The sequence below is a fragment of the Chrysochloris asiatica genome, unplaced genomic scaffold (genome assembly GCF_000296735.1).
Source record: "Chrysochloris asiatica unplaced genomic scaffold, ChrAsi1.0 scaffold00275, whole genome shotgun sequence".
NCBI lineage: Eukaryota > Metazoa > Chordata > Mammalia > Afrosoricida > Chrysochloridae > Chrysochloris > Chrysochloris asiatica.
Genome location: NW_006408793.1, coordinates 2,902,021 through 2,913,177, shown reverse-complemented (window position 1 = coordinate 2,913,177; position 11,157 = coordinate 2,902,021). Strand labels below are relative to the sequence as shown.

General features: G+C 38.1%; 1 protein-coding gene across 1 annotated transcript in view; it reads right to left on the bottom strand.

The window, feature by feature from the left end:
• Nucleotides 1-538: 538 nt before the first annotated feature.
• The window catches only part of ANKRA2 (ankyrin repeat, family A (RFXANK-like), 2), a 17,475-nt gene continuing 6,856 nt past the window's right edge, over nt 539-11,157 (bottom strand). Inside the window, exons 3-8 of the mRNA XM_006874405.1 lie at nt 7,866-7,931; nt 4,524-4,621; nt 3,950-4,075; nt 2,892-2,958; nt 1,711-1,791; nt 539-1,097 (exon numbers count right to left, since the gene is read on the bottom strand). Coding sequence (XP_006874467.1) covers nt 1,042-1,097; nt 1,711-1,791; nt 2,892-2,958; nt 3,950-4,075; nt 4,524-4,621; nt 7,866-7,931 — 494 coding nt within the window. The 3' untranslated portion in view covers nt 539-1,041. The remainder of the gene's footprint in view (nt 1,098-1,710; nt 1,792-2,891; nt 2,959-3,949; nt 4,076-4,523; nt 4,622-7,865; nt 7,932-11,157) is intronic.

The window sequence follows — 11,157 nt, the reverse complement described above, 5'->3', positions numbered from 1 at the left end:
TACTTTTTGTATATCACTATTTGTGTCTGGTAGTGTAGTGGTTACAAATTGCGCTGCAAACCTCAAGGTCGGCAGTTCGAAACTACCAGCTGTTCCGTGGAAGAAAGATGAGGCTTTCTACTCCCGTGAAGATTTACAGCCTCAGAAACCCTGTGCAGGGTCGCTATGAGTTGGAACCGACTCCACGGTACTTAACAACAACAATTTGCCTCTATCCCCATTATAGAACTCTTTTTTTGTTGTTGTTCATAACTGAAAAATTTCATTTTATATAATATACAGTGTTGACATTGTTTCTGTTGAGTAGCTGTGTCTTGGATAATCCATTCAGAGATGATCACTTAGTCCAACGTGATGAAGCCTGCATCCTTCGTGTACTGACGGAAGCACTGGCGGCACACGACGTTGAGACTGTGTTTCCGGATGAGACTGTGATGGTTAGTGCAGGAGCGGTTAGAGCCAGAGCGGAACCGTGGCTGAATTTTCGTGGGTGGCTCCAATACAGTTGCTGCTGTGAGGAACGCACCAGGGCAAAAGGTATAGTACTCTTTTATAACTTAAAAAACGACATACAAACTGACAGAAAAAAGGACTTTATTTATAATAGCATTTTGTAAACAATCACTCTGTGCATTTTTTACTTCAGTAACAAAATTTGTTTTCTAGGGAAAACAATATAGCAAACCCTATATAAAGTCAATGAGTTAATACAAGAGTAAAGATGAATCGAGTGGAATCATTTCTGAAAATACCAAATTATAGTACTTGATACAAAGACTGATTAACTATCTGTATCAGAAAAATTTACATGCCACAAAACATTAATTTATAATTTAAAATACGCAGTAGAACTTATTTTAAAAAGCATCAACATTAATTTCATTAAAAACCTGTGATGTACTCAGAGGATATTTATTAAAACTTACTAACAATCAGTAATTATTGCAACTGAGGTAAAAACTTATAAGTAAACCAAACTATCATTCTTCAGGTCCAGACAGTCAACACGAGGGCAGACAACACATTTCCTGACAGTTATGTCTATTCCTTGATGTTCTGAAGCAGTTTCAATAAATGTGACTCAATAACCTGTTGAACTAGAACAGACAGGTAATCAACATCACTGTGGATTGGTTATGAAGCTTACAAATGCACTGAGTTTAACTTCGCAACTCCAATTTTACCCTAAAGTAAACTGACATCTAAGTAGCATGCATTCACAGTCTGAAGGCAACAATGCAATGCAATCCTTAAATAAATTATGAGAAGCTATAACTTAGTCTGCTCCTGAATTTGAGTCTTTGTCTAAATTACTGGACTTTCTGTGACTCGATTTTTACATTTGTGAAACTGGAGGATAGTCCTTCAGTCCTTCAGAGGACAAGGTGGTTCTATAGGATAAAAAAAGGTGAAGTATAAAGCATGTTATATGTAGACTTTGCTACAAAATGTTAAACACATCTTGTAAATAGGTATGAACTTACTACCCTCTAGTGACTACTGATTTGGGTTGGTGAAAATAGTATCAAGCTCATTTATAGATGTTATAGGAATTTGTGGACTCTGCTTATAGTTACATGCTTATGTCAGGAGTTAGGTTAGCAGACAATGTTTCATGACTACTGGCGATGAAAAAAACTGTTCGTGTGTCACTGTACTATTTATAAAAACTTGAATAAAACAAAACTCTTAAAGTTCTAAAATACTTACCACTTCTATAGCCCAGGGCTACAGCTAAATCCATAGAATTATATCCAGAGTCGGTTTCAACTGTTGGGTCAGCTCCATTTTCTATAAAAATAGCAAAAAAAAATCTACGTAAGTAAAAATTCGGATATATTTTGTCTATTACTGGCTCATTTGCAAACAGCTGGATAGATTTTTAGCAAATTTGGTATGCTGTGGATGGTCTAACAAAGTACAATGTACCGGGGTACCTAGAATTTACTCTAGTGGGTCGGCAAGAAGATACTTCAAATGAAAAGGCATCCTCTAGAGTAGCCCAAACTAATAAACAACTAAAGGCAAGACTTATGCACAGAGACACGGATAGAACAAACCATCAGTAGATTTGAACATGACTCCCTAAATGAAAGAAACAAGGGCAAATGCTCCGATTGTAGATGTGGTGGGTGTGATGAAGAGCTGCTTCTCATATGGGCCATTCTATGGTAGCAGGTGCTCAAGAGGAGTCCTGGTATGGTGCTGTGGGTTAATGTGCCAGACTGCAAAGCCATCTGAACTGCAAGGTCGGCGGTTCAAGCTCACCAGCTGCTCCTTGGAAATCCTACACAGGGTCACTACGCGTCAGAACTGACTCGATGGCACTTGACAACAACAAGGTGCTCAGGAGGCAGATAGCAGTAGGGATTTAACTTATTTAAAAATGGAACCCTGGTGGAACAGTGGTTAAGTGTCCGGCTGCTAATTGAAAGAAAGGTCAGTGGTTTGAGCCCCAGCCCTTCATGGAAGAAAGATGTAACATTATGCTCATAAAGATTTGCAGCTTTAGAAACTCTATGGGCAATTCTATCCTGCCCTATGGAGTCACTATGAGTCAGAATCTGCTCAATAGAAGTGGGTTAGGCTTGGCTTTGAAAGCACAATGGTTGAGCACTTGGCTACTAACTGAAAGGCTGGTGGTTCAATGTACCCAGTGGCTCTGCCAGGGAGACCTGGCAAGGCGCTTCCCTAGAGGTTACAGCCGGACACCCTGTGGGTAGTGCTGCGCTATCACATGAGTGACGTGGGCCACTGAGTTGGAGTTGACTCAGCAGCACCTAACAACAATGGTTCTCCTGTGTAACATCAAGCAAGGGAAGATTTTTTTAAAATTAAATAAAGTTCTCACCTGACATTTTCTTAAGTACATTTCACTTTTATCTGCTTACCTAACAGCATTGTTACACATTTCACATGATTCCCATGTACAGCGTAAAGCAAAGGTGTCCCTCCATTCTGCAAAAGGGAAAGTCAAATTAGAATTTTTCAAGGTCAGCAAAATTCAGAACATTTAATGTTGTTTTACTAAGAACTGAGCATCTAAAATTAGTTTAGGATAATTTTAGTACTTTGAAATGGATATTTAAATCAGAACAAAAAAGTGAGATTGTGGCATTCAATTTAAAATTTTCTTCCAAGTCTTTAATGAGATTAATTATGTTTCCCTAATATTGGTTTGGTGGTGGTAATGTGCCACGGAGTCAATTCCAACTCATAGAGACCCTGTACTGGGTTTCCGAGGCTGTAAATCTTTACAGGAGCAGAAAGCCTCATCTTTCTCTGGCAGAACAGCTGGTAGTTTTGAACTGCTGACCCTGAGGTTAATAGCCTGATTCGTAACCATTACACTACCAGGGGAATATAATTAATCTCATTAAAAACCTGGAAGAAAATTTTAAATTAAATGTGCCCTTGTGTGGCGCTGTGAGTTATTACATCAGACTGCAAAACTGTTTGAACTGCAAGGTCAGCATTTCAAGCTCACTAGCTGCTCCTCGGAAACCCTATACAGGGTCACTATGCATTGGAATCGAATAGCCGGCACATCACAACAACAACAACAATTTCAGTTTAAAGTTCTGGTGTGGCGCTGTGGGTTAATGTGCCAGACTGCAAAGTCCTTTGAACAGCAAGGTTGGCAGTTCCATCTCATCAGCTGCTCCTTGGAAACCCTATACAAGGCAGCTATGGGTCAGAATCTACTCGACGGCACTCAACAACAACAACATCAGTCTGGAGTCCTGGTGTGGCATTATGGGCTGGTGCATCAGATTGCAAAGTCATTTGAACTACAAGGTTTAAGCTCACCAGCTGCTCCTTGGAAAACCTATACAGGGTCACTGTGGGTAGGGATTGACTCACGGCACTTAACAACAACAATATCAGTTTAACTGGAGAATGCCCTTAAATTTTTTTGGCAGAAATTTAAAAACCAGTAGAGACTCACCCAGTCATATTCATTTACATCAACTCCACAATCAAGCAACATTTTCACAATATCTGTGTAGCCTTTACTGCAGGCCAAGGACAGGGCACTTTCTCGACCTTTGCCTAAAAGTTGGGGATCAGCACCCTGGAGTGAAGAGTGGAGATAAAGACATCAATTCACTTAAACAACACTACAGTCAGATACTGCCCTAATTTAATAAAAAAGGAATGGATGACCTTGTCATTGAGATTGTCTGGATGCCTTCCTTCTTCCCTGCTGTCTATCTGACTCCTAACATCTCTTCAGTCTCCAGTCAGGTTACACCTCCTCCAGGAAGCCTTCTCCTACAGGGCTCCCACTGCACTGAGAGGGGCTGGGCATTAAATGCTCCTTCACTGGCTCATGTCTGATTAGCCTTGCTTCCCCAACTAGATCCAAGTTTCACGAGAACATGAAAAACGTTTTATAATTTTTTTTTTTTTTGTATCCTCTACCATGACATCTAAGCTGGCTGGAGATACAAAAACTTTAATTAAGACTTAACTGAACTTAAATAACTATACATATACATTTTCTGAGGCATTTTCCTTACATTCTGAAGTAGAAACTCTACCACAGCTATTTGCCCGTGTGCTGCAGCCCACATCAGAGGAGTAAATCCTTCTTCATCCGTGTGATTGATAACATTTTCTATTTAAAAGAAAAGCAATTTTTGTGATCTAATTAAACAACCACATATGAATAGTACTATGAAAATACTGGCATTCTAAAATGTTGATTGTATCACTTAATGGATTGACTTTGTGCTGAATTCTGTTCCCTAAAGTTCTAGTCTAGTAATTCGTTTCAATTTGCTGTCTGAGTGAATTAAAATATGCCTCAATTTAAATAGCTGAGTTAAAATCTGGAGAGGTGTGTCAGGGTTTTATCCTTTGACCATATTTATTACATCTGTATGCTGAGCAAATAATCTGAGAAGCTGGACTTTATAAAGAAGAACACAGCATCAGGATTGGAGGAAGGCTCATTAACTATCTGCAAAGTGCAGATGACACAAAGTTCCTTGCTAAAAGTGAAGAGGACTTGAAGCACTTACTGATGAAGAGCTAAGACTTTGGTATGAATTACATCAGTATGGATTACATCTCAACATAAAGAAGACAAAAATCCTCACAACTGGACCAGTAAGTAACATCATGATAAATGGAGACAATCTTGAAGCAGTCAAGGATTTCATTTTACTTAGGCTCAAGGAAGGAGCAGTCAAGAAATCAAAGGAAGACATACTGCATTGCAAATCTACAGCAAAAGACCTCTTTAACATACTCAAAAGCAAGGGAGTGACTTTGAGGCCTAAGGTGCATCTGACCAAAGCTATAGACTTTTCAATGGCCTCATATGCATGTGAAAGCTGGACAATGTAACAAGAAAGACCAAAGAAGAACTGATGCATTTGAATTAGGGTCTGGGTGACAAATACTGAATATACCATAGACTGCCAGGAGAACAAACAAATCTGACTTGGAAATAAGTAGTCAGAACGCTCCTTAAAACAAGAATAGTGAGACTTCATCTCATATTATCATGAGGGACCAGTCCCTGGAGAAGGCCATCTTGCTTAGCAGAGGGTCATGGTGATGAAATGACACAGTGGCTGCAACAATGGCCTCAAGCATAGACAGATTATGAGAATAGTGCAAGACCAGGCAGTGTTTTGTTCTGTTGTAAATAGGGCCACTATGAGTCAGATCTGACTCAATGGCACCTAACATCAACAACATCTTATGTTTAAGTATAAACTATCAGACATGATACAATGCTGGCTAGAAGGCAATCAACAGAACCCTGGAATCAGAATCAAGAGACCAGGGTTTGAATCTTGGCCTTGTTTTTCTTGTAGTGTGACCACGGGAAGGTCACTTAGTTTTTCCAATAATTAGATCAATACTTTACCTACCTTAATGTGTAGTTGGGCGGATGACAATACAAGTAAGAGTGTATGATAGCCTTTGTTGTTGCTAAATGCTGACCAGTCAAAGTGACCCTGTATAGGGTTCCTGAGTTTGTGAATCTTTGTGGAAGCAGAAAGCCTCATCTTTCTCTTGTGCTGCAACTGGTGGGCTTGAACTGCAGACCTTGTGGTTCACTGTCCAGTGTTTATCCTAGAGTACCACTGTGTACTCATGATAGCCATTGGTTGTTGTTAAGTGTTGTTGAATCAGTTACAACTCATAGCAAGCCTGTACAGGGTTTCCAAGGCTTTACATCTTCGCAGGAACAGAAAGCCCCACCTGCTCCTGAGGAGCAGCTGGCAGGCTCGAACCACAGACCTTGTGGCTTGCAGGTTAGTGCTTATGGTATGGAGCCATTGCACCCCCATGGATAGCCTTTAGCATTATATAAATACAAGATATTACGTAAATTCCAAAATATTACTAAATCTATCTTCTACTTGACAGCTAACATTGCTGCCTTTGAATTTCTCTCATCCTTGTAATTTGCTAACATAATGTGATTGAAGACTAGTCTGAAACATAGTACTGTGCAATTTCTTGAACCACATTTTATTCCCTAGATTTAGTCTACTAGTTAGATGGTTTATAGTTTTTTCCCCAAAATTTATTTAGATTGAGAACAAAAGCACCAAATATTTACCAATAAAAAGAAATGTAATGATTATGCCTTTCTTATTAAAGGATAACATGATGAAAAACAAAGCATCATTTTCATGCGATACTTTGTATTCAATAAACAATGTTGAGACCACTGGCTAACTTTTTGAAAAATAAAAACAATGGTAATTTACCCTGTTACATCAGAACAAGCTCCATATGGATCAAAGATTGAGAAACCACATACATTCTAGAATAAAATATCTATAATCCTGGAATGGAAAATACTTTGTAAATATGATCTAAAACAGAGACCACAAAAAAAAAAAAAAAATTTCCACTTGAACATATCATAAATGTTTTTAAAGGGAAAGTGACAAACTGAGAAAAATATATGCAACATAAACAACAAAGAGCTAATTTCCTTAATTTAGACTTCATATAAACCAACAGATAACAAGCAAGTCACACAAAAAGAAATTCAAATAGACCGTTATTTTAAAAATGTAAACAAAATGACTAAGAGATACCATTTCCACCTATTAGATTAGCAAAACTTAGAATCTGATCATATCTTATATTAGTGAGAGTCTCTGGAAGTAGCAACCCTTACTTTCATGTGAGGATAAATATGTGGCAACTTATTGTTGATGTTAAGTGCCAATGAGACGGTTTTAACTCACAGCAACCCTGTATAGGGTTTCCAAGGAGCAACTGGTGGGTTTGAGTTGTGGACCTTGTGGTTTGCAGTCCAGTGCTTATCCTACAGAGCACACCAGGATTCCTACCACCAGGGAACTAGTTAATAACAATACACACACACACACACACACATATATATATATACACATATACACATACATATACATATATATATCTATATATATGCAATGCAATATTGTGGAACTGTTATAAAGAACAAATTAGGCCTTAGATGCTTATATGGAAGGATTTTCAAACTATCGAGTGAAAAAAACACAAGGCGTATTGTAGTATGTGTACTATTTTCCTTCTTGTGTAAATAACAAAAAGCACATATGCATTCTCACACATAACCTCAAATGTGAACAGAAATTATTTTCCAGAAAAATGTTGTGAAAATGTAGCAAACTTTTAAGTGTTTGCTTCAGGAGAGAAAGACAGGGTGATAAGAGAAGTTATAACTACCACATTACCTTTTCAAAATATCTATTAAGTTATCTGCCTGGTAGGATTATGTAATTAATTGCTTTTGTCTTTGTACTACCCTGCAGTAAAATAATACAGTAAATATCCAATCATTTTTATGAAATCGAACATAAATGTTAAAAATAGACCATTACCTTGTTCAATACGTGTAGCCAGGTAGAGCATCTCCCCCTGTGCAGCCAACTGGTGAACGGACAAAGCTGAAACAATACCATACAATACTTCATATCCATTTGGAGGGCATACATTCATCTTTCTAGGGTTCACACTGTTGAATAATTTCATTTTTCAAAAACAAAATCTATGATTTTACTGTTTTAAACTACAACTTAAAGGACATCATAATGTTCTGTAACTGAGAACTGCTCTTACAAGTTCATTTAAGATAATTCTGACATCCGAAAATTGCTAGTTTCAATTTATTACAAAGAAATGACTTTAGTAACTTGACATTTTAAAATGTTATTATTTTATCCAAACATATAAGGAATACAGGTCTAAAGGGTACAAAGACATGCTTTGGTCTTTTTATCGATTTAATAAGTCCTAAATTTAAGAAGTATGATTATTCCTGAACACTTAATTATACGCATGAGGAATTTGTACATGGACCAAGAAGCAGATGTTCGAACAGAACATGGGAACACTGAGTGGTTTAAAATTAAGAAAGGTGTATGACAGGGTTGTATTCACCATACTCATTCAATTTATATGTTGAGCAAATAATCCAAGAAATTGGTTTATATGAAGAAAAGCGCAGCATCAGGATTGGAGGAAGACTCACTAACAACCTGCAATACGCAGATGATACAACCTTGCTTGCTGAAAGTGAACAAGACTTAAAATATTTACTGATGAAGATCAAAGAGCACAGCCTTCAGTGTGGATTCATCTCAATGTAAAGAAAACAAAAATCCTCACCACTGGACCAATAAACAACATTCTTATCAATGGAGATAAAGATTTAAGTTGTCAAGGACTTCATTCTTCTTGGATCAACTATCAACACTCATGGAAGCAGCAGTGAAGAAATCAGATGATGCATTACATTAGGCAAATCTGCTGCATAAAACTTTTTTAAAGTGTTGAAGAGCAAAGATGTCAGCTTGAGGACTAAGGTGTGCCTGACCCAAGCCATGGTATTTTCAATAACCTCACATGCATGCGAAAGCTGGACAGTGAATAAGGAAAACCACAGTATTGATGTTTTTGAGTTATGGTGTTGGAGGAGAATATTGAAAGTGCCATGGGCTGCCAAAAGAACAAACAGATCTCTGTTGGAAGAAGTGCAGTCAGAGTGCTCCTTGGAGGCCAGGATGGCCAAACTTCATCTCTCATACTTCAGACATACTGTCAGAAGGGACCAGTTGCTGGAGAAGGATATCATGTTTGCTAAGGTGGAGGGTCAGAGAAAAAGAGGAAGCCCCTCAGCGAGATGGACTGGGAAAGTGGAAGCATCAATGGGCTCAAGTGTGGCAAACAATTGTGAGGTTGGCCCAGGACCAGACAGTGTTTCATTCTGTTGTGCACAGGGTTGCTATGAGTTGGTACCAACTCGATGGCATCTAACAACCACAACAACAACATTTTTATTTCAAGATCCCATGGGCTTTTCTTATAATTAAGAGTAAAGTTGAAAATGGACAGCTGGCCTTGATAGTAAATTCTTTAATCTAGGTCTTGTTGTTGTTGTTGAATGCCGTCGAGTCGGTTCCGACCCATAGCGACCCTATACAGGGTTTCCGAGGGTATAAATCTTTACGGGAGCAGAAAGCCTCATCTTTCTCCCGCGGAGTGGCTGGTAGTTTCGAACCACTGACCTTAAGGCTCGCAGCCTGATTCGTAACCACTACGCTACCAGAGCTCCTAGTTGTGCCTAATTAGCTGTGTGACCTTGTACAAGTGATTAAATATTTGTATTTGTAACAGGAAGGATGTGAACCAGATGGTCTCCAGGTATTTCTTTTCAGCTAAAAAATGCTATGGTTGTTATGTTTTCAGATAACCTCTTTAAGTTAAAAAAACAAACACCAAGCAGGACAAACACCAAGCAGGTATCATTCTGTAAGATTTCGCCTTAAAAATTAGATCACTTATATAGGTAGTACCGACTTGATGGCACCTAACAATAATTCATACCAAAAAGGGTTTTTTTGGGGTATTGTTTAAGTAAGGTCAGTTGATCACTGATTTCAGAACTATGATTGGGTGACCTTAATATAGGAAGTGAGGCTTGTGCAAATTTATATAAGAAATGGTCAATTGGTAGTGGGATTGAGCTGTAGGTGAACACACTTCTTGGCTCAACTGCTGTAGCATATAATTCATGTATCAGGAAAGACTTAGTGTTCCCAAAACAAAGATAAATATTTTACGATGTTTTAGAATATAGAAATATTTAACAAGCATGATGTCCTCCAGGGACTGATCTTTCTTGATAATACGTCTGATGTATGAGAGATGAAGTCTGGCCATTCTGGCTCCTAAGAAGCATTCTGGCCATACTTCTTCCAATACAGATTTGTGTGTTATTCTAACAATCCCTGGTACTTTCAATATTCTTCTTCAAAACCTTAATTCAAATGCATTGATTCTTCTGTGGTTTTCCTTATTAATTGTTCAACTTTCAAATGTACATAAGACAACTAAAAATATCATGGCTTGGCTTAGCAGCACCTTAGTCTTTAAACAGATCTCTTAGCTGTTGAAAATTTTAAAGAGGCTTTGTGTAGCAGATTTGACTAATACAATATGTTCCTTGATTTCTTGACCACTGCTTCTGTGTTAATTGCAGATCCAAGTAAAATGAAGTTTTTGACAACTTCAATCTTTTCTTCATTTATCATGGTATTATTTATTGGTCCAGTGGTGAGGATTTTTGTTTTATCTTGAGGTGCAACATATCCTGAAGGCTGTGGTCTTGTGTCTTCATCAGTATTTTAAATCCTCTTTGCTTTGAGCAAGCAAGGTTGAATTGTCTGCATGTCTCAGGGTTGTTAATGAATCTTCCTCCAATTCTATTGCAAAATTCCTCTTCATAGAATCCAGCTTCTCGGATTACTTGCTCAGCACACAAATTGAATAAGTATGGTGAAAGAATACAACCCTGGCCCACATCTTTCCTGAATTTAAACAATTCAGCATCCCCTTGTTCTATTCTAAGGACTGCTTCTTGGTCTATGTATAGGTTCCTGAAGCGCACAATTAAGTTCTGGAATACCCATTCTCTGCAATGTTGTCCATAGCATGTCATGATCCACACTATAAATAATCCACATAGTCAATAAAGCACAGGTAAACATCTTTCTGGTATTCACCACTTGTAGCCAAGTCCATCTGCAATCATATCCCTAGTTCCACATCTTTTTTTTTTTCAGGCCTATATAATAATTTACATCTCCAAAGGGCACATTCTGCAAGTCTGCT